Raw genomic sequence first — 26,225 nt, 5'->3', positions numbered from 1 at the left:
ACAATTTGTTTGTAAAGTTCTTTGGGATCCTTGAGGAAGAAAAGTGCTGGCAAAATGTGTGCTGTTTTCATATAGTCCATGACCACCCAGCACTGTGAGATTTATTTTACAGTTCCCAAGCATGTAGTAAATGCCTTGCTATACATATAAATTGCACACGGCCTCTGCCCAAAGCACTTAACATATAAATTCACACATGATGCAAATAAGAGGCAACAAAATCTTTTTTGGGGGGGGGAAGAGAAACAGATTGGGGTCACACTAAGATCACATGATTACTCAGCAGAGAGGGGCAAACAACATTGTAGGGCAAAAAGCTTACCAGTCTGTTCCAAATTTTAATTTGTCCAAGAATGGTTTACATCAGAGTTTTGCTTCAAATCTTGCCTGACAAAACTTATTTCTTCAAGGACTTTTATTCCCTCCCTACCAGTAGCGAAAGATTTGAAAGGCAACAAAACTCCAGACCTCCCAGACATGGAATTAGATCCCTGCTAGCTGACACTGGGCATGAAATTCCATCTTGCATACAAGATGTAAAGTTCAAATTGTAAAAATCCAGTTTAGTCCATTAAATCGCTAGGAGTTGCTCTTGTGATATATTTGCAGTTGTAATTCCACTCCCAACACTTTTTGCATTGCAAGTTCTGGTTTCCTGCACCAGCAAGTTGGAACACAGTTATACAAGCACATCACAACACAAGTGTGTGTGTGTGTGTGTGTCTATATGTGTATAAATTAATTGGCCAGAATCCCAGGAGAAATAGCTGCCTACCTAATGAAAATAGACGGACACCTTTGGAGACTTTCAACTGAGTTGGGCCTCCCTTATTCAGGCTGGCTGTGGAGTTTGTGTCTTCCCAACGAGATGGAACAGGGGGGATGAATTTAGAGTTGGTTTTTGATACAGTAAAGGAACTGGATGCTCAAACTTAGCCAAACAGGATCAGATGGACAACTTGCCAGGAGCCTGCACCTAATTTACACAGAATGGAGCTCATAGCAGTTGCCATTGTCTTCCATACAGAGGTACAGCCTACGAGTCCCAGGATGCAGTGCTCCCTTTCAGTGATCCTTCTTGATCCAATAGGGAGCTTTGCTTACTGGGCTCTCTGGTGTTCATAGTCCTTGCCTCTGTATTAAAAAGGAGGCAGTGGCCAAAGCCTTTTCTCAGTTATCAGTCTCAAATTTGAGGTGCTTTTCTGCTTCTGTTTTTACAGGTATCTTACCCGCTGGTCAGTCAGATCTGCTAAGCCCATCTGGAAGAGAGGCCCTAAGTGGTGCCGAGTCCCCTTTCGTGTTGGACACCCCTTGCTGATGAATAACATCAACTATAGGCAGAGGCCTGTTTATTTAAATCACTGAGGCACAGAGGAACTTGCATAGCCAGTGGATCACAGCTCTTCAGGCTACTCTGCCCTTGTTCTGGGTTTCTCAGCTCCAGCAACACTCTGATTCCAAGCATCTCTCCTTTTAGCATTCTGCATTGTCTCCAGTGAGCAAGCAACCATCTGCTCCTCTGGGGACATGCAGGATTCGACATCATTGCCTTCCTGTGCAGGTAGAACAAGGGCTGACATTTGACTGTCATTTAAAAGCAGGAAAGGATCGGATCATTGCTTCATGACGACCCAAGAGGGTTTTTGCAGCAGGAAGCTTTAGAAGGAGAATACCTCTCAGATCTGATCTGTCAATGGCCCAAGCCCTAGAACCTTTGACTCTGAAGAAAAGCTCTCTGCTCCCTTCTACCTCATCAGGAGTGAGGGAAATTGTGTTAATCAGTGCTGAAGTGGAATATTTTTGAAGTCTGTAATGACCTTAGTTTGAGGCAGAAAACACATGACAGTGGCAGGCAGGCATTTGGCATGATCATTGTGTCTCACTATGTGCTTGTTAGGATTACTTACTGGGTCCCTGTAACTCCTGTGCCTGACAAATACAAAACACATTGACACCCTTAATGACTTGGTCTGTTTTCTGTTTGCTGAGAGTTGTCAAACTTGTCAAGGTTGCATCTGCTGCATAGAACTGTATGTGGTTGTACATCATTGTCTGTCCTGTAGCTCTGTTCCTGTACAGTTCATACAACACAGCTGGTTTTCACCTTAGTGAGCAGTCATACTTCCAAAATGCTAGGTATGGGCCTGATGCAAAAGAGAGATTAAATTTACTGGTGTTCATTGCTGCTATACCTCTGAGGCCACAGGCTGTGTAGCCCTTTTTTATTATCTTCTGTTGTGCTGGTGAGTCCTGTGTTAGCTTAGGCAGGACTGTCTGTTCCCATCTACCAGCATGGCCAAGAGAAGCGGGGGAGATTCGATGGCCTGTGTTGTGTAGCAGGTCAGGCTAAATGACCATACTGATCCTTTTGGCCTTGAGTCTGTGAAAAGGAAGCTCTAGATTCAGGCAAGGTGGAGTGCAAGATGCCTGGATCCTTGACTTTAGGGAAAATGTAAATGTTGACTCGAAGTGTGTTGAATCCTTAGGAAGCCAGGAGCTCTATCGGCCTATTCTGTCCCTTTCCACTCTCTTTGAACAATCACTACTCACATTGCGTCTAGAACAAACACACTTCCATGGCATCTTTTCTATGGCAGGTAACCCAAATCAGCTATCAATGTGACGGTGAGAGAACAGTGACTGGGTGAGACAAGAGCAGTGGTACGCCATGTGGCACCCTGAATGTTCGAACCTGAGAGCACAGTATTTTCCAGCACAGCAGACTGACTCTTGTAGAGTTGGGTCTTTCACTTCTGCCAGCAGTGAGCAGGCGGGACCTCTACTTTTTGCAAAACAGACCCCCTTCTCTCCCCACTACCCACACCGAGCACAAGGTGGAGTGTGGAGCCCTGAGTGTAGGCAAGACCTAGAATGCAGCAGCTTTTCCTTCTGATATTAAGCAGAAGCCTTATTTTCTATCACCCTTCACTCACGCTGCCTAGGAATAAGATCTGGAACACCATGCCTGAGCACACAGAGGGGGGCCTAGGTTTAAGAATACACACAATGAGGCATTAGGGAAATCCTCAGGACTCTTTCTGGGGCACAGAAAACTGCTGACAGGTGTAGAGGTTTCACACGGGTTTATTAGAACAAACATAACTGCAAATCCCCAAGTATAAAATCTAAATGTGACACACCTTCCCTTGAATCCTCAGCTTGGGTGGACAATTCACAGCATGAAGGGCAGGTCTATGTTCTTCTCACCTGTGCCAAGGTAGATATAGCCAAATTGTTTAGTCATGGGGATGTGGTAGAATGTCAGTCCTGGCCACAGCAAGCTCCTCAGAACCACCAGGCTGCCTCCCCTCTCCAGCTGGATGCTCCAGGATCCTACATAACAACAATGTGGCTGATGAGAGTCAGCACAAATGCGAGACACCCTTCCTGCAGTGACGTGCTGAGATCAAGGTGCGATCCCAATGGGTTGCTGCCTGGCTAGAACAGGGAGGTGAATTAAATGGTACACAAGGCTGAGCTAGCACAGTGGGGACTCTGCTACCTTATGGGTGTTGGGGATATCAAAGGATCTGTCATACCAGAAGGACAAAGAACTCTGAACTCTTCCACACCACTCACCCTAGCACCCCAGGCTGCCTTTCTATTTCCAGGCACTCTCCTCTAGTTTCACTCAGCATTTTCCCACAGCTAAGGTGTGATGAGAGGTACTGGTATGTGGTCTGAACCTAGGAGTCAGCAGATTCTATTATTGGCTATATCTGCTAAGAGGCAGCAGCTATTCTAATCGGGGGCTCTGTAGCCTGCTTGGTCTGTGTACCCACTGACCAAAAAAAAATAATTATGAATGCAGAGTTAAGATTGCATGCTGGTATTTTGTGTCCTTCCAGAATGTAAAATTCTGAAAACCAGGAAATACAGAGGTAAGGTACACAGCTATGCAGCTTTAAACCCATATCACGCACCTCTATGTCAGCCCTCCCAATACCTACCTCCGCCCCCTAACCTGAGCACCTCAACCCCTCTTCCCTCCCCTCCCACTCATTCCCATTTTCCCCTTCTGTTTCTGCAGCCTCCCCTCCCATCCGCCCACAAGCATTCGCCCGTGTCATTTATTTTCTTTTCAAAAATAATTTGAATGTCTTCTGAGTTTTCTGCTGTATGCAGATTACATTTCCCCAAACTAAAAAAAAAAACCTCTGACAGAGGCAGATCGTAGCAACGTCTATTTTTTTTTTTTCATTCTCAGATTTCTGGCAAGTGTCAGATTTGAATTTACGGTGCCTCAGTGTTGCTCAAGTTTGATGTCCCCTTGAGTCACACAGGTCTGATGAGCTATGGCGGGCTAGCAACTGTCTTGGGCTGTCTGTCTTCAAAGTGTAATCTGTTTGGCAAACTCTCTTTCAAATATTGTTTTCAGTTGTGTTCCTGCAAAGGGCTTAGTGGGCACCTTGCACTCGTCAGGGTAAACGATGAGTGATTGACACCATTTTGGCCATGATTACAGGTTTGATCCTGTGGCTGCACCAAAAAAAGCTGGTAGAATATGTCAACTTTAAAAACTTTTTTTTTTCCAGTGGGCTATTTTCTTGAGAACCTCTTACACAACTGACCCCAAATTTGGATAAACTGACTCTACCCCTCGTCTCCATGAAGCACGTCAGATTTCAAGGCAATCCAGTTAAGTCAACCTTTAAACAGAAAGCAGTTCTTAACCTTATCTAAAGCAGCACTGGCATTCTGCTATTATTATATGGCACCTGAGCTAGCTATATAGCTGATCTCAGGAGGCTAACTTGGAGTGGAGTACTAAGCCCTGGAGCAACTTGCTCTGCTCATCTCAATCCTTGGATCCAACTCGCTAGCAGCCTTGGGATCAGTAATCCCCAACTGGTCAAGAGCTAGAGTCTCTTCCCAAAATGCTGCATGAAGACAGAGAAAAGCTTTCCAGCTCCAAGATGGAAGATTTGCCCTGTTTTAGATCCTGAGGGAGAGGAAAGAAAAGAAAAGTGAAAGGCAGGGACACTTTTCAGAGCTGCCTCCAAGCTCTGAGTGATTTATGGAAAAGGTTAATTTTCCTGAGTCTTTCTTGGCTCCACCTTTAGAGTGGGGATTAGTTTCAGTATTAATTGTGCTTTGGCTTTGCTGAGAAGGTTAGGAGCCAATGTGAAAATGCATTTTCTCCTGGAAGTGACAAGGTTAGGAGCCAGTGTGAAAAGGCAGTTTCTCCTGGAAGTGAGAAGCTCTGAGCCACTATTTGTTTTATACTTGACAGGACATTCTGGGAACAAGCCACCAGAGAGGAGCTGGCAGGAGTGTTAACTAGGATTCAGTGCTAGGGACTCCAGGAATTGCCTGGAGAAGAAAATACGGGTTGCAACACCAAATCTGCAATGGCTATAGAGGTAAAATGCATGGGGAGAAAGGCTACTGGTAAATCTCTCCAATCCAAACATGAAACAGCTATAGGGCATCAGGCCCAAATCAGAAAGACAGCAGCTGGAACTGTCAGGCTCCCACTGACCCATAGTTCAGCTAGACTGAGAGTCTATCAGTAATTGCTGCTTCCAGAACAAGCAAAAAGCCCCAGACTGTACCTAATGGGTGGCTCAGTTCACTTCTTTCTGCTAGATCCCTGAGGGCTGTGATGGGCAGCTGTTCCTCCTTCCTGAGATTCCTCACATCTGGAAAGTCTTACAGGACTCTGTCTTGTCATTTCATGTCTGTGTGGCCACTGGAGGAATTGAGATGCTGTTCTCTTCCATCTCACCACTGTGCAGCTGATCCCCAACTTTGCCTACATCTTGACAAATGCAGACAAGGCCATGCCCTTAATGATTCAGTCCCTGTGAAATGAAGCTCAGGACAAAAAGTAGATGACTCGAGGTCAAGCCTAACGAGACAGATGTTGGCTGGTAGGAGGATGCATTTGGTGGAACTATGGCCTCACCATCTACTAAGATTATATCTTCACCCATGCTCAAAGCGGTGAACAGGCTTACCATTGTTATGTATTTTAGATGCCAAAATAGACATGGCCAGAAATGCTTTCTTTCATCTTCTGATGGCCAGACAGCTGTAGCCATTCCGCTCTTATACAGCCCAAGCTAGTGCATTATGCATCTGTCTCCTCCCGACAGGATTTCTGCAATGCTCTCTACTTGGGACTGATGCTAAAGGCCATTCAGTAACTGAGACTGGTCAATAGTGTGGCTGTCTGCCTTTTAAGGAGAGGACATCAAAACAGAGCTCTGTGCTCTACACTACCTGCTAATCAAACTTCAGATCATATTGACGTCTTGGTCCTTAGCTTTAAGTGGATTTGGGGCTCAGCTATCTTAGTCCTTTCCATAGTCCACTGTGTGAGATGCACTCAGAAAAGGATGCTTCTGGTGAGAGAGAGCAGGTTTGAACTCATAAAGCACTGGGTTGGAGTGTTCTCTGTGGAGGATTTGTAACTATGGAGCTCTCATTCACCAGAGCGCAGGCTGAGCTCAGATCTCACCATCTTGATACAACAATGCAAAACCCACCTTTTCATGCAGGAGTTTTCCAAATAAGCATGTCATAGATCACCCTAAGCCTGCTCTTTTGGAAGTCAATCACCAGCATCTGAGCATGATAAGAGAGCAGTCGAATAGGAAGAATATCCCTTTCTTTCCCCTTTGAGAGAAGGTATTACAACAGCTCCCGAGAATTAAGAAAATTAAATGCTTCATTCACAACATGCTGGGGTCTTTCCTAGCTGTGAACAGGCCCTCCACTGAGGTCACATCTGGGAGGAAGGCTGGTCTTGTGTTAAAGCATAAGATGAAGAAAGAGGTAGGCCTCATAGGTTCTATTCCTGCCACTGACACAGCACAAGCCTGTGTGAGTTATTCCACTCAGTACTTCATTCAGTTTCCTCTGTAAAACAGAGCTAATGCCTACCTCGTGGGAAGATTGTGAAGTTTAATTCATTAGTCTGATAAGTGCTTTGAGGTTCTCAGATGGAAGGTACTAGGGAAATACAAAAATCATTTGCACTGCAGGGGAAATGTAAGTAGAATTCATAGCTGGTAGGTAAGAAGTGGCTTTTACTAACATTAAGTACTACTGCTTGTAAGCCACAGTTCTGTGTCAGCTGTGGTCTGTGCTGTAACTAAACCTCACACACACCTGGAGTTGACCCCACAGTTTGGCAGTAACTGGGCAGTGGTTCCACAAGAAGCAGGGGCCTGGAGAATCACTGAGCTTGTGGCAGAAGCTTCCCACAATAATGCTGCTCAGTTTAAGTTTCTGTTCTTTAACAGGGAAAAAAAAAGACAATTTACATTTTAAGTTGCACCCGCCAAAGGTAAATAAGCCAAGCGCTGTCTGTGCTGAAACTATTGCCTGCCTGTCGCAGCTCCAGAAGGGAAGGGAGGGCGCTGCTGTGTGGGAGGAAAGAGCATGGGAAAAATATCCTCTGGATGAAGATCTGGAGCTTCCTATTCCCTCTTTGGAGCAGGCTGCAGCCTCCACCCCTCCAAACACAGGCAGGAATGTTGAGGAGTTCCTTACATCTTTCCAAATAATAAAATGTTTTGAAGCTCAATCAACCAGTGTTAAACCACGGCCTCTTTTATGGCCCTTTAAGAGCTGCCAGGATACCCGGGCTGCATTTCAAAAGTCAACCTCCCTCTCAGCTTCTTCCTTTCCAATCACAGATAGAAATCCCTGTCTCATCCTCCGTGTCTGTCTCAGCTCTGTGCTGAACCTTGTTCACAGAGCAACGGGGTGTGCGAGGGTAACCGTAGAGGGAGAGGCTTTTTAAACAATGCTGTTTGCAGAAGAGCTTCCCCCAGTGTATGGGCTTTCCACTTTCAAGCTAATCTCCAATAGCACTGCTTCTCATTTGGGGGTGATGCTGAGAAAAGGCAGCTTTATAAGAAACGCAATTCTGATACAGAGGCTTCATGTCCTAAAAGGTCCCCACAAGCTAATAGAAGTGACAGCACCAACTCCTCTTAAAAGGAGGAAAGGTCCCGTGGCTAGAGAGGCAACAGCATAGCTGCATTCACCACTAACATCACACACAAGAAGATCTTACACCACTGCAATTCTGCCACTACTGGGGGGAAAACAGCACATGGTCAACAGCACAAATGTTAATATCCATACACATGACAGCATGGCCAGATTCCCTTTCTAAAGCAACAGCATATCCTTCATAGCCACAAGCATTTAGCTCTGATAGTGCTTCGCCCACACCTACATCACCCTTAGCTTCCACTTCTACCAGTGATAAAAAACCTACACGGGGGAGAGTTTTACACTCCTAATTCACTGTTGCTAACTGCAGCGGAGTGGGCCATAAGGAAAGGAAAGGGCTCCCCGCTCTAGCTCTTGGTGGAATTCTATGCCCACCAGCATTCTCACACGGCACTCTAGCTGTAGAGCAAATCTTTCCTACTCCCTGTGGGGCTCAGCCTCATCATGCCACTCACCGGCTGCAAGCTCTCTCCCACTTGCCCAACATGCCACCTGCATCCCACATGTTCAGCCACAGTCAAACATTTAAAACTCCCTATTTAAATTTCTTAATAAAAACTAAACTAAAACACAGCCTGGCCAGAGGTTCAATGCTATTAAAAAACTCACCAGAGCCAGAAAAGTAGAGCCTACAAAGAGTAGAATGTTGCCAAAAACAGTTATTGCATGTTCCTAACGCCTGCAACATCATTGTTACCTAAATACAATTACACCCAAAAGTCCTAGGGGGAAAGTTTTCATTTCATGGCCTTCTCTCTACATTTTTCTCTCCTATCATGAACTATTTTTCATTACAAAAGATAAAGCATTTCAGTTAAAAACAAGGTATCTGCTTTCTTATGGCAAGGAGGAGCCCCTGCTTCCCAGATTCACATTGCTCAGGTGCCTGTGAGATTCACACCCAGCCCAGCTAGGCCTACTGGTCTAACACCATCTGATCTTCAGGAAGGGGCTAAAATTCCCCCACTAGCTGCATTTCTGCCAAAGAGAAGGATGCAGACTTTGCTCAGGAACAGGGATCTGGAATGGAGCCTTGCACTGGGAAACAGCAACAAAGTACAGAATTAAAGCCGAGAAGGCGGGATGGTTACAATGCCAGTCTCTTCCTAGCTGCTGTGATTTTGATGACTACGACCCCAGTCACTTCATCGTGGGCCCTGTGGGTTTAGAAATCTCTTCGAGTTGCAAAGCACCCTCCTCCACCTCCTCCTCAAGTGCAGGTTTCCGTTGGATTCCGTCACACTCCATATTTCTTGCTCAGCTGGTCGCTGTGGAAACGTTTTTGGAGCGTGCCAGAAGTCACGTAGCATCTACCTGGGGAGCCCCTGCATTAATCCGTCACCTACGTGGATTCCTGCGATCCCATTGGTTACAGGCAAGAAAAAGAAGGAGTCTCTCGCCCCTCCTTGCTCTGAATGAAAGACGCTTCCTCTAAATCTTGCTGCTGGTTTGCAGGCTCAATTCAGCTTCTTTTAAGCTTTTGTTACTGAACAAATGTGACGTTTTTGAAAGAAAGATTAACAGTTCGATGAAAGGGCGCAATGGGCAGCTTTGTTCCAGCCTTAGGATCCTTATTCCCCTCAGAGTTTTTGGTCACCGTCCCTTTCTTAACCAATGGAGAATATTTGTCTGACTCTCAGAGGAGATTATGGCTGCCTTGTAAGTCTCTACCTCACATGATCAAAAAGTGTTGGCCACTTTTAGGATGCAGTTATGACAAGTAGGGGCTGGATTTGGGGTAAATGTTGGAAATTATCCTACAGTAAAGGACTATGCCTTGGCTTCTGTGCTAGCACACACCAGCACAAACTATGATTCAGACTCAGTCCACTCACTGTATATCCCATTCACAGCTCAGTGGAATAACCTGTAGGATGGGAAGAGTTACACAGAGGCAGTCACTCACACAGCTCCCAACTCATCCAGCAAGCAGGACTAGAAGAAGAGCTCAGGAGTTTATCTCCCCGCCCCCCCCAACGCACACACCCAGACTATTCCGTCCCCTTCCTAGTAGGAAGAGGTCATGGGTCAGAATCTGTGAGTTTTCATTCTAACAAGCTCAGCATTAACTGTAGTGGGAATTTCCCTGTAGGTTTGCCAGTTTCCCAAGGAATTGTGTCACAAAGTGATTGTCCCTAAACTTCTCCACTCTCCATGCAGCCATATATCCCGTAAGCCCTCAAAGCCCCAACCCACATGATGGTTGTATAGAGGCGTTTCCAGGATATGAAGGGACAGGTCAGTGTCATGTTGACTCCCCTTCTTCCACAAGTTCTACAGCCAACGAAGCAGGATTTCTGTTCCTTCCATCCCTTGTGCATCATGCCACAGAGGGGGACGATATAGCCCATTGCTTTCAAATTATTTTTGCACAATAAATCTTCATCTATTCTTCCGTAATCTGTGGCATTAACAGTCACCTAGGATGGGGACTGTGGGGAGGGGACAACAGTGGGTATCAAACTAATGAACAATAATTCTATAGGTGAGGGATGGGAAGAGAGAACTTAACGGTGCACGAGCAGTCTGCAGGGCATGCAGCACAGCTCTGCTACCCTGAGCAACCATTAAAACAATAGCTAGGAGACAATATAAATGCAGCTGACGTCAGTGCCAACCTGGGAGAAGGCACAGTTTGCCACATCTCACCTGAAGCCGCATCAGATGCAGATTGTTCCTAGCAAAAGCTGTCTTGGTTAAGCTTTCTCTAACTTCCAGTAACTCTGTTACTGCCCAAGGGCTTCACCTTCATGTAATTCCCCAGAATAAGGTTTATTCCACTACTGATTTATGTGGCGATAAGCCAGAACACATGGTTCTATCTAAGAGGCTATTCCTGCATTTCCTGTCAGATCAACAAAAAAGGCATTAGCAAAAGTGGAATGAACAAGAGACCAGGAACCAAAATGGAGACTGAGTGGGATTTTTTTGGGGGGGGGAGGAAGAAAGAACTTTAAATACAATCCCTGGAAAGCTGCTGCAAAGACTCTGTGTCTCTGGCTTCATCATCGCCTTGTAGCAATCAGGAGGGCGAGAGCCTCCACCACAGCCCAGAGGTTGATGGACAACCCTCCTCCAGTATAAACTCAGCCAAGGCCTTTGGCTAAACAAGCCCCCTGAAGTGATATAGAGTTGGGACCCAAAGATAGTAAATGCACTGCTTTATGCATAGAAACCAAGCCCAAGGAAAACAGACATCAATTCCAGAAATCAGAGCAGACTGTGGACAGCAAGTCCAAAACTGTAATACTAGCTGCCTCTGGAGTTCCCCTGCTGCGCTGCCACATGAGGGATTCCAGTCCAGTCCGGAACTCCTCAGCTGGCAGTGCCCAGCTCCAGGAGGAGGGAACATCTTGTGTCACTCTTGAGCAGCTCCCTTGGGAGTGGCACTGACAAGTTCTGAAGCGACTCCAGAGTCCTCTCCACTTGGCAAGAAGGATGGCTAGGGCTGATGTGGAGCCTTTGAAGAAGAAAATTATGGAGGAACTGAACATACGCATGCTCTCACTCACATGTGCATAATTACACACTAGTGCAAAAGCCCAACAGCCCTTCTTGGAAGTTGTCTAATCTGTAGGGGGACAGATAAATCTCTTCTCTGATATGTCAATATATCACACGCAGTCTGGTCTCTCTGTCCTCACCTTCTACACAAATAGTCTGAAGTTCTCTTCAATACTAGACTTGCTCATTTTACTTTTCAATGGTTTCCTTTTATAACGTACTCAGCACTGATACTGATGCCATACTGTCCCCTGCTGTAAGATGCTAGGTGTAGCAGTTTACCCCAGGGATGGTTGATTTTTGTTAAACAGAGGAAACCAGGTACAGCCAAAACTAGTGCCTTGGTCAAGTCCTGTAATCCACTGCCCTGGCTGTTTGGGTCTGATTCCCAGCTCTGGAGGCTCCCAAAAGTTCTGGGCACACTCGTCAGCTGTACTGACCAGTGTTGGTGTGTTATTGCTTGTTTACCAAAATTAGGGTGACCAGATGTCCTGATTTTATAGGCACAGTCCCAATTTTGGGGGCTTTTTCTTATATAGGCACCTATTACCCCCCACTCCTGTCCTGATTTTTTACACTTGCTATCTGGTCACCCTAACCAGAATAGCCTTCTAACTAGCAAGTAACCTCATGGGCTGCAGGACCTCAGGCTGTCAGACACACAGTCTCCAAAGATCACCCTTCCATTCTGGGAATGAGGATGGCTATGGGCCACACTGGAGAACTTGGGCCATACTTTGGCCACCCCTGCTTTAAAGCATCCTTTTCTTTCTAGCACTGCCCCTCATTCATTATGGGCCTTTTCGTTTGGATTTCAGTGAAACAGCTTGAAAAGCCTTGTCCCTGTGTGGCTCTTGGCAGGCTGAAAAGTAAAGTGCTCTCACTCAGCTTTCACAGGGCTAGGGTGGTGCTGCTTATTGTTAAGCAATGAAAGGGGTGGGCTCAGGTCACATCTGTGAAACGTTAGCAGAGAGGGGAGGCTGGGTGAAAGTAGGTGGCCAGCACAGCATAGCACTTTGCTGGATTTTGCAAGGCCACTGGGGAGATAGGCAGCCATTTGTCTTAGAGCCCCGATAACAGGCTGTCTTGCACTCTGCGGGCTAACTGGGGGCCGTAAATGCCTCAGCAGACACAGACTCTTTGAATGGTTGGAGATGGAGGCTGATAGGGGATTAATCACCCCAGGGGGGCCTTTGAAAGGGAGTTAATTAGCTGTGTTAATGCCTGGAGATAAAGCAGGTTCATGTCTCTTGGCTCTGTCACTCCCAGCACCTGGGGCTTTCCAGGCCGCCATGAAAGTACTACCCAAACGGTGTTGTGAGCCTGGCTGAAGCAAACGCACAGAGAGGCTCTGTGCCACACACATCTCCCGCTCAAGAATGTAGTTCCTCCGTGTGCAAAGGCCCATTAAGCACTGGCTTGCAATGTGCAGATAAAGTGTGTGCAAGCCAAGTTCAGAGGCAATTATGTCCCTGATTTCACCAGGCTATTGTCAGGAGAGCTTAAGGATAGGCTAACGCACAAGCGTGAGGCCAAGTGGTGGTCACAAATCACTTCATATGCAGTGCTGCATCAGGAATACTATGGGGCAGCAACACTTCCTTGTGAAGCGGTGGTGCCTGGGGACGAGGGGCTGCCAGCTCCCCCCACACTTATTTTGGAAAGGAGCTGGAACAGTTTCTGTTTATCTGGATTCCGTTAAGTAATCTCCTTCTCCCCATCCCCCGGGATGAATCTTGAAATAGAAAGAGGCCAAGGAGCCCCATCTTGGCCCATCCTGCCTATATAAAGCCAGCAGGGAGCCTCCCCAAAAACCTCTCTCTAATATATAGTCCGCAGTTAAACCATAGGGAGTCTTATCTCAGTTCATCCCCCCCCCATGTGCTGAGACAGCAGTGGCTAGGCCCGATGGGTGCTTCCCACACCCCACATTCAATGCCCAGGATCCATCTCTGGCCACCTCTTCCCCATGGGGTTGGCAGTGGCAGCTTTGTGCCCTGCTCCTGCTGGCAGTTGCTGCCTTGCTGCGCTGTGTGTGCTGCAGTAACTCATTGGCACGTACACAAAGCACAGCAAAGAGCCAGCAGTTGGACGAAGCATGGCATACAGCCCCTGCCACGCTGATCGCTTGGGCAGAAGGAGGTGATCAAAGACAACCTGAGCCCAAGATGTTTGGGTTGTTTTCAGACAAGACCTGACCCAAACCCAACTTGTAGTTGGATCATGTTGGGTTCAGGTCAGGTTGCAAAGGAACTGTATCTCAACTGGGTCCCCTTTCACTCTCACCAAGAGTCTAGTCAAGTGTCACTGCTTCTTTTCCCTACACTCCTCCATCTTTAGCAGACTGCATTGTGTGCAAGGAAAGCCAGACTACACCATCTCTACAAGTCTTTCACTTCCTGTTGCTGAACTCCCTCATTTGCCCCACTGGTTTTTGTCACAGCCTTTTTTGATGTCTATTATCTTCACATCTGTGCTCTAGTTGTTCCAGTGATCTGTAGCAAATTCTTAGTGTCAACTTACTCCCTTGGGATTGAGCCATAAAATAACTGTATTCCCCATCCCCAGGAGGAAGTGAAACAGGAGATCATAAGCCGCCTTTGCGCATCAGATACTCATGCCCCTTCCTGTTCTCTCCAATCACTTGTGTGCACAGTCTCTGTCCATCAGTAGTTAGCCCCCATTCGTTTTCATTTCCCACTCACGCCCATGAAGTTGAAATCTGCTCACACATTTCTCCTTTCCTTGTTGTGACTATTAGTTCAGATCTGTACAGTATTAGGTCAACTGAAAGTTCGATAGATATGTTAAGAATTATTCTCATTCTCTTTCCAAACTTCTTTCCTTTGCCTCCTGCTATGTGAAAATCTGTTTCAGCACTAGTTCCTGAAATGCTCTTACCCAGGATACCCAAACTTTGCCCAACATTGACATCTTGCCAGAATGTCAGAGGCTTCACCGAACATGCATAAAATTGAGCAGATTGTCCACTTAAACTGAACCAGACAACCTTATCCTTTAATACAGAGATATGGCAGCAAAAGTTACAGGTCCCAGCAGCCTAGCCATTTGCATCTAAATGGAGGATTGCATGATCAGATACTATGGTGGCTGGAGCCGTCCCTTGGGTATGGCAAATCGGGGTGACCACTCCAGGCCCCGCGCTTTGGGGGGTCCTGAGGGTGGGGAGGTGAGGCAGGAGGTGGGTGGGCGAGCGGGGAGAGGAGACGAATGGGGAGGCGAGCGGCAGGCAGGCGAGGAGGAGCCCGCCTACCAGAACCTCCCCCTCTTCCCAGCACCTCCTGCCTGCCAGTGGGCCCTGCAGATCAGCGCCTCCCCCTCCCTCCCAGCGCCTACCACGTCAGGGAGGAGGGGGAGGAGCGAGAGCACAGTGTGCTCGGGGGAGGGAGCAGTTGGTTCCCTGCTCTTATCACTGTGTGTTTCCTTAATCTGGTGTTAACTGCTTTTCCTTCCACCTTCAAGACTTAATACAGAAACCTAGGGTTACCATACGTCCTCTTTTTCCCGGACATGTCCGGCTTTTTGGCAGTCAAACCCCCGTCCGGGGGGAATTGCCAAAAAGCCGAACACGTCCGGGAAAATGGCGGCTCTGCTCCTCCCCGACTCTTCGGCTCTGTTTAAGAGCCGGGCTGCCCGAGCGCTACTGGCTTCGGGCAGCCCCGTGCCTCCGGACCCTGCGCCGCCGGAGCCCGGGAGGGGAAGTGCCCGGCTGGGAGCGCAGGGTCTGGAGGCACGGGGGCTGCCCAAACCCGGTAGCGCTCAGGCAGCCCGGCTCTTAAACAGAGCCGAAGAGTCGGGGAGGAGCAGAGCCGCCGCGGCTGGAGGCTCTGCTCCTCTTCGGCTCTGTTTAAGAGCTGGGCTGCCCGAGCGCTACCGGCTTCGGGCAGCCCCCGTGCCTCCGGACCCTGCGCCGCCGGAGCCCGGGAGGGGAAGTGCCCCGCTGGGGGCGCAGGGTCTGGAGGCATAGGGGCTGCCCAAAGCCCCAGTGCTACCGGCTTCAGGGTTTGCCGGGCAGCCTCCAGACCCTGCGCCCCCGGCTGGGCGCTTCCCCTCCCGGGCTCCAGCTGCGCTGGGGAAGCGCCGGCTGGGGGCGCAGGGTCTGGGGGCTGCCCGGCAAACCCTGAAGCCGGTAGCACTGGGGCAGCCCTTTCCCCCTGGCTGGGAGTGGAAGGGAGGAGGGGGCGGAGTTAGGGTGGGGAAGGGGCGGAGTTGGGCGGGGCTAGGGGTGGGGGAATGGGCGGGGCCAGGGCCTGTGGAGGGTCCTCTTTTTTTATTTATGAGATATGGTAACCCTATACAGAAACCTCACTCTGCCTCCAACTTTCCAGTCTCCTCTGTCTTTCTAGCTTCTTTCCCACTACAGTGATTCTCAAACATTTTATGAATGGAATCCATTTGGAAGCCATCATAAATTCTCAGCATCCAATGAAAAATAAAACTGCTCCAATTACACTTGTTACTTGCCTGCTTTTAGACATGGAAACTCATACTTTAATCCCCTGGTCTAGTTCCTTTGTCTTTAAGCAGCTCCTGCAGCTTTTAGGGTCAATGCAGGCTGGGGGTACTCCTCATACAGCTCCCACTCAGTTAATCCACTTTTCAACATACCGGACTGAGGCAGAGCAGGAAGCCAAGTACCACACTCTGATCAGATGGCTTCGGGTGGAATAAAGAAGGCCAAGCTGAAGCACCAGAAAATAGACTAGTGGTATAAGAGCTGCATGAGCATCTGCCAGAGAAACAAAGAGGAACCAAACAGGGAAACCCAACTAATTAGCTAACAGAGGTTTTGTTCCATCTTGGGAGGGGAAAGGCATGGTTTGCAATAAAGTGGAGGGTAGGCAGAGCAAGGATGAAGTTTGATTTAGTTTCAAATCAAGGGAAAGAAGGTAACCTTAGCACCAATCACAATTTTTAGTGGAACAAAAATACCTTTTGGGGCTACCCACCTCTGAGCTTTGACAATCTCTGCTCAAGAGAGGCCCTGTCCTGGAAAGGCAGGAATGCTTCAGGTTGAGAGGGTCGGCTGAGCAGTGTGGAAGGAGTCCAGGATAGGAATGGCCATAGTTGCTGTGGGTCAGGACTGAGGTGTATTGGCAGAGCTGAGTGGGGAAGGAGAACCCAAGACTGGAACAGCAGGGGGGCTGCAGCCAAGATTAAAGGACACTGGTAGATTTGTGCAAAGGAAACTTGCACAGTATCTACCACACTATGCCTGGCTCTGCCCTGTGCTGTCTGTCCCCTCATTTTCATAATCACCCATTCCAAGTTTTGGATAGAGGGGAAAAACTCTGCAAACTGCATGCTCATCCAGGGCATGAGCTGGTCTTTTTAACTTTCAAAGCTCCTATTTGGGACTGGGCTGTATGCCTTGCTGACCCTGTGAGCAACGTTTGCCTTGTTCCCATATCCTGATGGACTCATCCGATCAGAATCATCTCTATAGTCCAAGCTGTGGCAGAGGGAATTTGGCTGGATTTATGCAGGCAACATATGATGGATTTGTGCAGGAATCACACAAAATCCTACAATGGCCAACTCTTCTGTTAGGAAGTGCACAGCTGCACCTGGGCTGGAGTTGCCTTTGAGAATCACCTCCACTAAAGGCATTTAAAATTCGCAGCAACAACCTTCCCAGAAGAGACAGCAACAACTTACATTTACAGTAATCTCAGGAAGCTACCGTTAATTAAATGTGTTATTTGCCTCTCCCCTCTTTGACCCCTACATTCTAGCCCAGGGCTGGCTAAAATGCAGCCTGTGGTCAAATGTAGCTACCAGAGCTCTACAAAGCAGCCACCTTCATGTCTAACACAGAGGTGTGACCAACAAATGGCCTAGTCCTTTAGAACTAGAAGGGGAGTTGCATGGTGGGACCTGAAATTCTTCAGGCTGTCCTTGCATATTACAGATGAAGACAGCTGCAATCAGCTATATGTTGTGCAAATTAGCCCTCAGGCTCTCAGCCAACTGCCAGTGCCCTTGCTGCCTCTGTTCTAGTGGAAGCATGGAAGGCTCTAAGGATGCACAGCCTCCTGCATTGGCTCTATAGTTTCAGTTCCAACATGAGTAAAGAATTTTATTCAGCTTTGCCTTGGGCCTGTTTGCAGTTATACTGTATTGGCCTTCACAGAACAACTACAGGCTTGACCCCTGGATACATTTTCAAGCAGTGCCCCTGATTTAAGCTCTCTCTACTTCAGTCAGTTCCTGGTTCGATCTCTATCCTCACAAACTCTGCTGTTGAAAGAGATGATGAGCTGAATTGCATGTTCCCTCTGCAGAGGGTGTTCTCTCCTGGACTGGTGGCAACAACACAGATCAGTGAAGCAATAGGCAAGTCATGAAGATTGGGTTCTCACAACCTGGAATGACAGACTCTGGAGTGCTGGTGAAAGGTACCAGCTTCATTGACAGTATTGAGCTTTAAGGCCTGTGTTCACTGAACAGGGTCAGCAACAGCAGTGCAAGAGAGGTGTGATATAATGGTGTGAACACTGTACTGGTAATCTGAATTATAATCCCCACATTAACATTAAGGAACTCCAAATGGTGGACTAGGGAGGAAGTAGTATATTATGGTAGAAAGGGCTCTGTTCATATAAACCATTACTTTAAAATCTAACTGTTTCACCATCAGGTTACAAACTTGTACCCTGGGATTCAGAAAGAGCTGGAATATGAACCCCAGAAGAGAAGAGTCTATAAGAGAAACCCAGACAGAACCTGAACTACAGCACAGTATTGCTGCTACAACACTAGGATAAGATTAACACCTTTCTTCAGAGACATCTAGGAGCCAAGCTTTGGAAACATGAAGCCATACAGCTCAGTGAAGAATGGATGTAGGAGAGAACTAGGTAGGAGAAATAAATACGTAAGTAAAAACCTACGACAAATGGGCAAATATAGCAGTGCAGCCAACGCCAGGCCATTTAAGATGTCTTGAATCTCAGCATTAGGATGTACACTCTCTAGAGCATCAGAAGAAGAGATTACTGTCTCTAGTGGGAAAGACACAGGGTGAGCAGGGATTGCAGCCCTCGAGCATTGTTCAGGATGGTGATCCACAATATTCCTGATCTTTAATAAGAAGGTTCAACACATGGACACTACAGATCCCTACATGCACTGTTCCTTTTGATTTGAGAGGATAGGCTTGTCAACTCAATGGAGACCTGCATGCAGAGACATCGGGCTTGTCTACCTGGCACTGGCAAAGCGCACTAAAGGGGTCTGATTTGTAGGCTGCTCTAATGTGTTTCACTCTAACTGCCCCATGTAGACCCAGCTGGTGCACTCTGAAAGGTACCTAGTGTGCGTTGATGTAGTTCTGTTTCAAACAGGAGTACATTAATGGAAACTAGATACCTTTTAGAACCAGCAGGGTCAACACAAGGCAGTCAGAGTACAGCACATTAGTGCACTTTACAGATCTCACCCCTCTGGTGTGCTTTGCCGGGCCATGTAGACAAGCCCTTGCAGTCTCTTCAGGCTACACCTCTGGACCATGGCACAAGTAGCAGCACTCCCAATAAAGTTGAATAACAATTTACTCCTGTTTACACTCACTCAGAACTTCCTGAAACTTTCAGAATTTGAGCTGAAATGACCTCATTCTCTGCTCAAAGGTTACTTTTTGACAGAGAAAGTTTGAGCAAAAGATATATGTATTTGGGCAAAGTCTGGGAAACTATTTACATCCTTGGCCAGCCACGGAGGAAGGTTTACACAGATAGCTACTCCAGAAGGGAGATAAAATAGCAAACCAAAATCCAGACTTGTGGGGCAACAAGAGCTTTTGACATCAGGACAAAGGAATATCCCACACTGGAATCCATGCCCCCAGCCAGAAGCATTTAGCAAGCCAGCAAAACACAGACAGAAATAAAGAGTGAGAAACTGGAAGCAGTTAATGTTTTATAAAGATTACAGTGCATGTTTGTAGATCTAGGTGAACTTCCAAACCTAATATAGCAATACGGAATGTATCTGCAGAGCATGTGGGACTTATAAAGACTTACTCTCCTTCTAAGCTACAAACTAGGTCCTGGCCAGAGTTTCAGAGACAGAAGATTTTCACAAATCCAACCTGCTGGCATCTTTTTAGAGAGAGATTCTGCCAAAGGAGTCTTCTGGGGGACATTAAAGAAAAAAAAATAAAGAGTGTCCACCAGACTGATGGGATCTGAACTACACCTACACTGTAATATATACATGCATGTACTCCCTCTTTCTCCTTGCAGTTTGTTTTATCCTGCCAATGTAACAGATTATTATACACTGCAGCATTTCTATTGCAGTTTATCAAAGGAAAGTTTGAACCCAGCCTCTCAAAGATATGAGTTTAGAGTTAATGAGAGCCCATTTAGATAAGGAGAGCAATATAGGGTGGGATGGGAGGTGTGAAATACTTCAAACCCCATAAACTACCCTCTATCACTAGCACTGTTATCTGCCCCAGCAGGGCACCAGCTGCTACAGACCCCTTCCTAATCAGGAGAGAATGCAGAGCTCTAGCAGAGGAGAGTGCTGACATAGGGGTCAGGAGAAGTTACCTATTGTAAGGATGTGACAATCCTACTGCAGTTTATATTTATCAGGAGAATATTGGCACTGTAAATGTTGAAGATTTCTTAAGCGAGGGTCCAAGCACAATATTCCTGTGTGCTGGACAGAGCTCCTTTGAAGATCAGTGTGGCTCAACAGAGACCATTATTACAGACAAAGGGCTCCTTTTGAGCATGTCAGCTCCACAGAACTCCTGGGCCTAGTCTACTTCGGATCTGGAAGGCCACCAGGAGGCTATCCTTTTCCTTCCATCCTTTGACTCTAATCTCTTAAGAAAGTCTGTTTACCTTTTGGGATATCATGCTCCAGAGAGTCCAAGAAGTCAATGGATGGGTCCAGGTCAGCCTTTTGCAGGAGTGTTCTGTTCTTCAGGTTAACAGGCTCAGTGAAGTGGAAATAGGAATTTAACTTTTTTGCTTCAGTCAGAGACAGACCTGTAGTATGAACAGTTGGAGACCATTAGCACCATGCCTGATCAAACACTCATTATATCAAGATCTCTCTGCTTAGTCATAGTCCAGAGTGTACGGCAGAACCACAGCCTCTCTCCAGTTTTGTTCCATGGGCTCCACAGAAAGATCAGAGACCTGCTGGAAATGGATGATCTCACAGTGTTGGGGGAGATTTTGCAGGCAACGCAAATTGAAGTCCCAGATTAGCAATGGGTGCTGAACGAGACAAATCTCTCTGTGAGCCCTGCAATCAGAGGGAGAATTTCTCTAGCACTACAACTACCAAATGCTGCTAGAAACTCCATGGACCATAGCATAAAGGCAGGGATTCCCAAACTTGGTTCGCGGCTTTTTCAGGGTAAGCCCCTGGCAGACCGTGAGACACTTTGTTTACCTGAGCATCCGCAGGTACGGCGGCTTACCGCTCCCAGTGGCCGTGGTACGCCGTTCCCGGCCAATGGAGCTGCGAGAAGCAGTGGCCCAGCCTGTGCCGCTTCCCACAGGCCAGGAACAGCAAACCACAGCCACTGGGAACTGCGAGCGGCCATACCTACAGACACTCAGGTAAACAAAGCATCTCACGGCCCACCAAGGGCTTACCCTGAACAAGCCGCGAACCAAGTTTGGGAACCCCTGCATATAGGAAACTCTATGCTCAGTAACTTTAGAGACTCAGAGCCAAATCAAATCCATTGGTGATTTGGAGTCCTTCTCCTCCCATCTCTCAGAATTATGCACTCTGTATTAGTGATTCTGTTAGCAGTTCCATAAACTGAACCAAAATGGAAGCAGCATTAGTGGATTCCCTATTCTCTGTTCACCAAGCCAAGGGAGAGGAACAAGCCAGGAACCAGAATACCAGCTAGAAGGAGAAAGTAAACCTTTCTTACTGCTTTTGTATTCAAAGTACAGACATGCACCTGAATCCTGATATAGATTATGTGGATTTACCTTCAAAATTCCTGTTTTCATGGACAGGGCCGAGCGGGGTCTTCACAAATGCACCCCGTGGGATGATACCCACTGCCTTATCTATCTGATCTATCGTAGCTACAAGACGGATTTCCTCCTTGATCATGGGCTTTAAAGAAAAATAAGCAAATATTAAATCGCAGCTTTCACTGTTTCTTTTACTGGAAATAAACTCAGGGTGCCTGTAGAAACCACAATACAGTCATCATCTTGAGTTTGATGGGATTATGAGAATGATCACACTTCACATATTCTTAGTGAAACAATATAACAGAGAACATTGTTAAGAGTAGACATTTCAAACCCATTGGGGCAGTAGCTATTAGTCCCTCCCTCTGGATTAACCCAGGCATAACTGAGATCCGAATTTGGCCATTTGATTATAAGCAATAGCAATTCTGTGTTCAGTTTCTATATAAAGTGTCAGGCACAGCTATGAGACAAGATGCAAATGTTAAATAAAGCTATATAAAAATATCTGAAATGAATCCAACTAATTCATATAAATAGGGAGGAGAAGTGAGGATGTTTCCAAGACATTTATAACTCCAAGGTTAGCTGAAGTGGTCAATGAAAGTTGCTGCTGTTCCATAGCGACAGAAATCAGGGAAATGCATGTTCACCCCAGTATGAACAGGGATTTCCTTAAAGGAGATGTGAGCTATGTTCAACTCATGTTGAGACTGAAATACTACTATCCCTCTTCTTCTAAGGCAACAGTACCCAATATTTTGGGGCACCAGTCAGCGCCGCCTGCTTCTCTACAACTCCTCCCATTCAGTGGTGCCCACTCAAACATGCATTGGTTATGAATGATAGGATCCTCGCAAGTGTAATACTTTGTACTGGAGCAGCCTGAACTCCCTTGATGATTAAAGCATTCACAGCTGGTTGGAAAGGGCAGCAGACTGGGAACCAGTATAGGTTTTTTACCAGGAAGAAGTATCAATTCTAGTTTGTTCAGTTCAGGCTGGGAACAACTGTATTAGGGGACAGCTTAGAAGACAGGTCTAGAAAATGGCCTGTTGTACTTACCCCACCTTCCTCCTCATATATTCTCTCATTCTCTTCCCCCTTCTTCTCAATGGGATCATACTCATAAGATGGATCCCCCTGGAAACGGCCCTTTAGCCCTGCAGTCTGTGTGATCATTTCCTCAGTAGCTGGTGGCAGAAGACTCCACTCCACGCAGTTCAAGCTGTCAGCCAGACAAACACAACAAAGGGCAAAGCTTATTGAAACACAGGGACCCTCCTTTTCAGATGTAATGCAGCCCATTGGGAGCCTTGCAAGAACCATTGGTGAAACAGGTGACATGCAGAGAGACAATGGTGTGCACTGATGGAAACTGATTGCCTTCTTAAAGCATCACCACCTGGTGCTCGAAAAGAGGAGCCACTTGCGGGGCTCAGAAAGGCAGGATAGAAGCTGCTGTTCAATACTACATTGTACAACCAGCATCGCACAGACATTTTAAAGGAAGGACATTTTTAAAGATCTTGTGGTTAAAGAACTAGAAGGTCTGGTTCTATTCCGAGCTCTGCCACATACTTCCCTGTGTGAACTTAGGGTATGTCTACACTGCAATAAAAGACCCACAGCCCGAGTCCTGTGAATCTAAGTCAACTGACCCAGGTCAGCTGCGGCTGTGCCATGGGTCTTTCATCACAGTGTAGACGTACTCTTCGGCAAGCTTCCACACTTTTCTGTTTCTCAGTTCCTTCTCTGTAAAATCCCCTTCCCATAGGGAAATTGTGCAGAGAAATCCATGAAGGGTTTGTAGGGTGCTCAGATGTTATGGTGATGAGCACCATAAAACACCATAATAAAGTCTTGTCACAGTAAGAGGCAAAGATAGGAACCAGCTCTTCCCCGCCCGCAGCCCCTCTCAGCTGCAGAAGTAACTCTTAAGCCCATTCTGCCCCACAACCTGTTGCTGTGTCCTATATGGACAAATCTTGGAATGAAGCTGCCCCATCCAGGGACTATATGGATAGTTCCTGGACAGTCTGCCCTCCCCCCCCCCACCACCTGTATGGACAGATCCTGAGCCCAGTTTCCCCCCACCACCACCACCTGTATGGACACCTCTTAAGTCCAGCCTCCCATGTCCCCATCACCTCTATGGACAGCTCCTGAGCCCAGCATCCCTCCCCGCATATGGACAGCTCCTGAGTCCAACCTGCCCCCCTGCACACACACACACACACACACACACACCTGTGTGGACAGCTCCTGCCCCCCCACACACACACACCTACCTGTGTGGACAGCTCCTGCCCCCCCACACACACACACACCTGTGTGGACAGCTCCTGCCCCCCCACACACACACACCTGTGTGGACAGCTCCTGCCCCCCCACACACACACACCTGTGTGGACAGCTCTTGCCCCCTACACACACCTGTAGAGGCGGCTCCTGGGCCCGGCGCGGTCTCCCCCCAGCCCCTCGGCGATGTAATAGGGCCCGCGGATGCCCTGGATGCGGCCCCAGAACCGGACCCGCTCGAAGCGATAGTCCCGGCGCAGCAGCAGCAGCGAGGCCCGCAGCGCCGCCCGCTTCTCCGAGCTCAGCCCCCCGCCGCCCCCGGCCACCAGGTCCAGCGCGTAGGGCAGCGACTCGGCGTCCATGGCGGGGCTCCCGGGCGGGGGGATGGCACCGGCTGCGGCTGTGCAGGAAGCCGCGTCTCGTTACCTGGCAACCGCCTCCACGGAGACGCGTCGCTCGGAGGGGGCGGGGTCGAGCCGTTGTTGCGGATCGGAGGTCAGAGGTCACGTGGTACTGGGGTCAGAGGTCACGGGCGGGGGGAAATCTGTATTGCCCTTGTTAACCCTTTACTTCGGGGGGGGGGCGGTTTCACAATTTTTGGTCAAAACTGAAAATTAATCAAATTCAGGCCCGTGGAAATAGTGCAGAGGCAGATGGTGGCACCCTGGTAACAGCAAGACCCAGGATGCCATGGCAACCACAACACCTATGATGCCATGGCAACAGCAACACCCATGGGACTAAAGGACACCTGGGCAATGGCAACACCCCGAAGATCGCAGCCCCAGTTTCTCCCCAGAATAGCTGACCTGAAGAAACACATACAGGACATAATGTGGCTTCCCTCCTTCACCTCGGCCGGGTGCAGCCCCCCCAGAGCCTGTCCCACCCAGTCCTGACACCCCATCGCCCCGGCCTTCCCACTTGGAGAGAGAGCGTGGCAGTGGGAACGGGCATTGCCACATAGGGAATTGCGCTGGGGACGGCCTCTGTCGCACACACCAGGGTCGTCATCCTGGCACAAGGGACAAAATGGCCAATCTGCTTAATAGCACTGACAAGCATGACTGGCCTGGGGATTCGCAGGTCCCCAGGCAAGGGCAGGAGTCCAAGCCCCCAAAGGATGGCAGGGTGCTGGGGATCACTCAGAGAGCCCAAGTGGCTCAATGTGTATTTGGGTAGCTATCTCAAGGGCTCCCAAGCACTGGCTATACTAGCACCCTCTTGTCTTGTGTGGGGTGGTGAATCCTTGATTCCACTGGCAGGACTGGAATTCCCTCTGCAGCCTCAACCCGCTCCCCCACTAGTAGGCAGGGAGTGAACACTATCAGGGGATCCAGTGAGGAGAAATCCAGACAGCACCTAATCACCTGTAATCATGGCGGGGAGTTGCACAGTGACCCGTTAAGAGGCACCCATGTGCGTCTCCTGTAGCTCCACCTTGTGATAGAGGAGAGAGCAAGGATTGTGAGAGAGTCTGCAGATGGCAGCCAGGGCCGGCTCTGGCTTTTTGGCCGCCCCAAGCAAAAAAAAAAAACGGGGCAGCCAGAACGGCAAAGCAAAAAAAAAAAAAACCTGCGGCGCGGCTGGAGCGCGGGTGCAGGGGGACCAGCTGGGGGGGGAGGGGGAGGGAGCGGGCAGGAGAGAGAGAGAAGGGGGCAGCCAGGGAAGGAAGAGGACTGCCCTGCAGGGCGCTCTGGTTCTCCACGCCACTGCCCCCTACAGGGCAGCCAGAGCGGAACAAGAACAAACAAACAAACAAACAAAAAGCGGCCGTGCCGCCCTAGGATTGGGCAGAATGCTGCCTCGAACAGTCTGCCGTCCCAAGCACCAGCTTGCTCAGCTGGTGCCTGGAGCCAGCCCTGATGGCAGCCTGGCCAAACAAATGCCTGTATGCTGTTCTTGTGTAAAGTGAAGCTCTCCCTGAGCCATCTGGGACAAGCAGTCTTTTAAGAAGGTGGTTGGAGCAGGTTGCCCTGCATAGCTGCACATGAGATCTCCTCCTCAGGAGGCTGTACACCCTCCCCCAGGTAAGTCTGTGAGCCTGCAAGACAGCTAACTGTTGTATGTATCTTGTTTGGGGTACCACTAAGGACTGCTTCCTCCCCATTTCAAAAAAACAAAAACAAAAAACAAAAAAACCCACCACCTCTGGTGTAATTTTTACTGGTGTTATTGTTGTTTAGCTTGTATATTATGGCAACATTTGAGGACAGCAGTCAGGATTGGATGCCCATTGTGTTGGGCACTCTACAGACAGAGGAAACAGTTCTTGCCCCATAGTGCTTACATTGTAGTTTTAAGGCAAGATGCAGTGAGTGAAGGATGAGGGCAAAAGTAATCAGATCCTGTGGTTCTGACTGATGAGTCCACGACTGTAATGTCCATAGCTTGACAGCTCTAAATCACTTAAAGATTTGTTAATTATATATAAAAATTCCTTATCAAATATAACTTCCTGGG

At 48.1% G+C, this 26,225-nt stretch overlaps 2 protein-coding genes across 4 annotated transcripts in view; one reads left to right on the top strand and one right to left on the bottom strand.

Moving 5' to 3' along the window:
• The window catches only part of MRPS18A (mitochondrial ribosomal protein S18A), a 28,156-nt gene extending 26,195 nt beyond the window's left edge, over positions 1-1,961 (top strand). For both annotated transcript variants that reach the window (XM_065589233.1, XM_005296304.4), the window contains one exon: positions 1,221-1,961. In XM_065589233.1, coding sequence (XP_065445305.1) covers positions 1,221-1,318 — 98 coding nt within the window. In that variant the 3' untranslated portion in view covers positions 1,319-1,961. The remainder of the gene's footprint in view (positions 1-1,220) is intronic.
• A 1,107-nt stretch (positions 1,962-3,068) lies between these two features.
• On the bottom strand, positions 3,069-24,205 carry RSPH9 (radial spoke head component 9). 2 transcript variants are annotated; one of them, XM_065589232.1, is made up of 6 exons: positions 23,898-24,205; positions 22,527-22,689; positions 21,471-21,600; positions 20,355-20,501; positions 3,787-3,859; positions 3,069-3,333 (listed from the first exon to the last, which is right to left on the bottom strand). In XM_065589232.1, exons 1-6 carry the CDS (start codon positions 24,122-24,124, stop codon positions 3,237-3,239), a joined length of 837 nt encoding a protein of 278 aa, XP_065445304.1. In that variant the 5' UTR covers positions 24,125-24,205; the 3' UTR covers positions 3,069-3,236. The 2 variants fall into 2 exon arrangements, with proteins under 2 accessions (XP_065445304.1, XP_005296360.1); XM_005296303.5 differs by lacking the exon at positions 3,787-3,859 and having other exon boundaries at positions 23,898-24,198.
• Between the last annotated feature and the right edge of the window lie 2,020 nt (positions 24,206-26,225).

Source organism: Chrysemys picta, chromosome 3 (genome assembly GCF_011386835.1).
Source record: "Chrysemys picta bellii isolate R12L10 chromosome 3, ASM1138683v2, whole genome shotgun sequence".
In the NCBI taxonomy this organism is placed as follows: domain Eukaryota; kingdom Metazoa; phylum Chordata; order Testudines; family Emydidae; genus Chrysemys; species Chrysemys picta.
This window is presented reverse-complemented; position numbering and strand designations above follow the sequence as displayed.

Coding starts and splice junctions, on each gene's coding strand:
- RSPH9 (XM_065589232.1), bottom strand. CDS start 24,124: ATGGACGCCGAGTCGCTGCCCTACGCGCTGGACCTGGTGGCCGGGGGC. Junction 22,690..23,897: donor CCCAGGAGCCGCCTCTACAG/GTGTGTGTAGGG, acceptor TCTGGCTGACAG/CTTGAACTGCGTGGAGTGGA. Junction 3,860..20,354: donor GGAGCATGATATCCCAAAAG/GTAAACAGACTT, acceptor CCTGGTTTTCAG/AATTTTACATTCTGGAAGGA.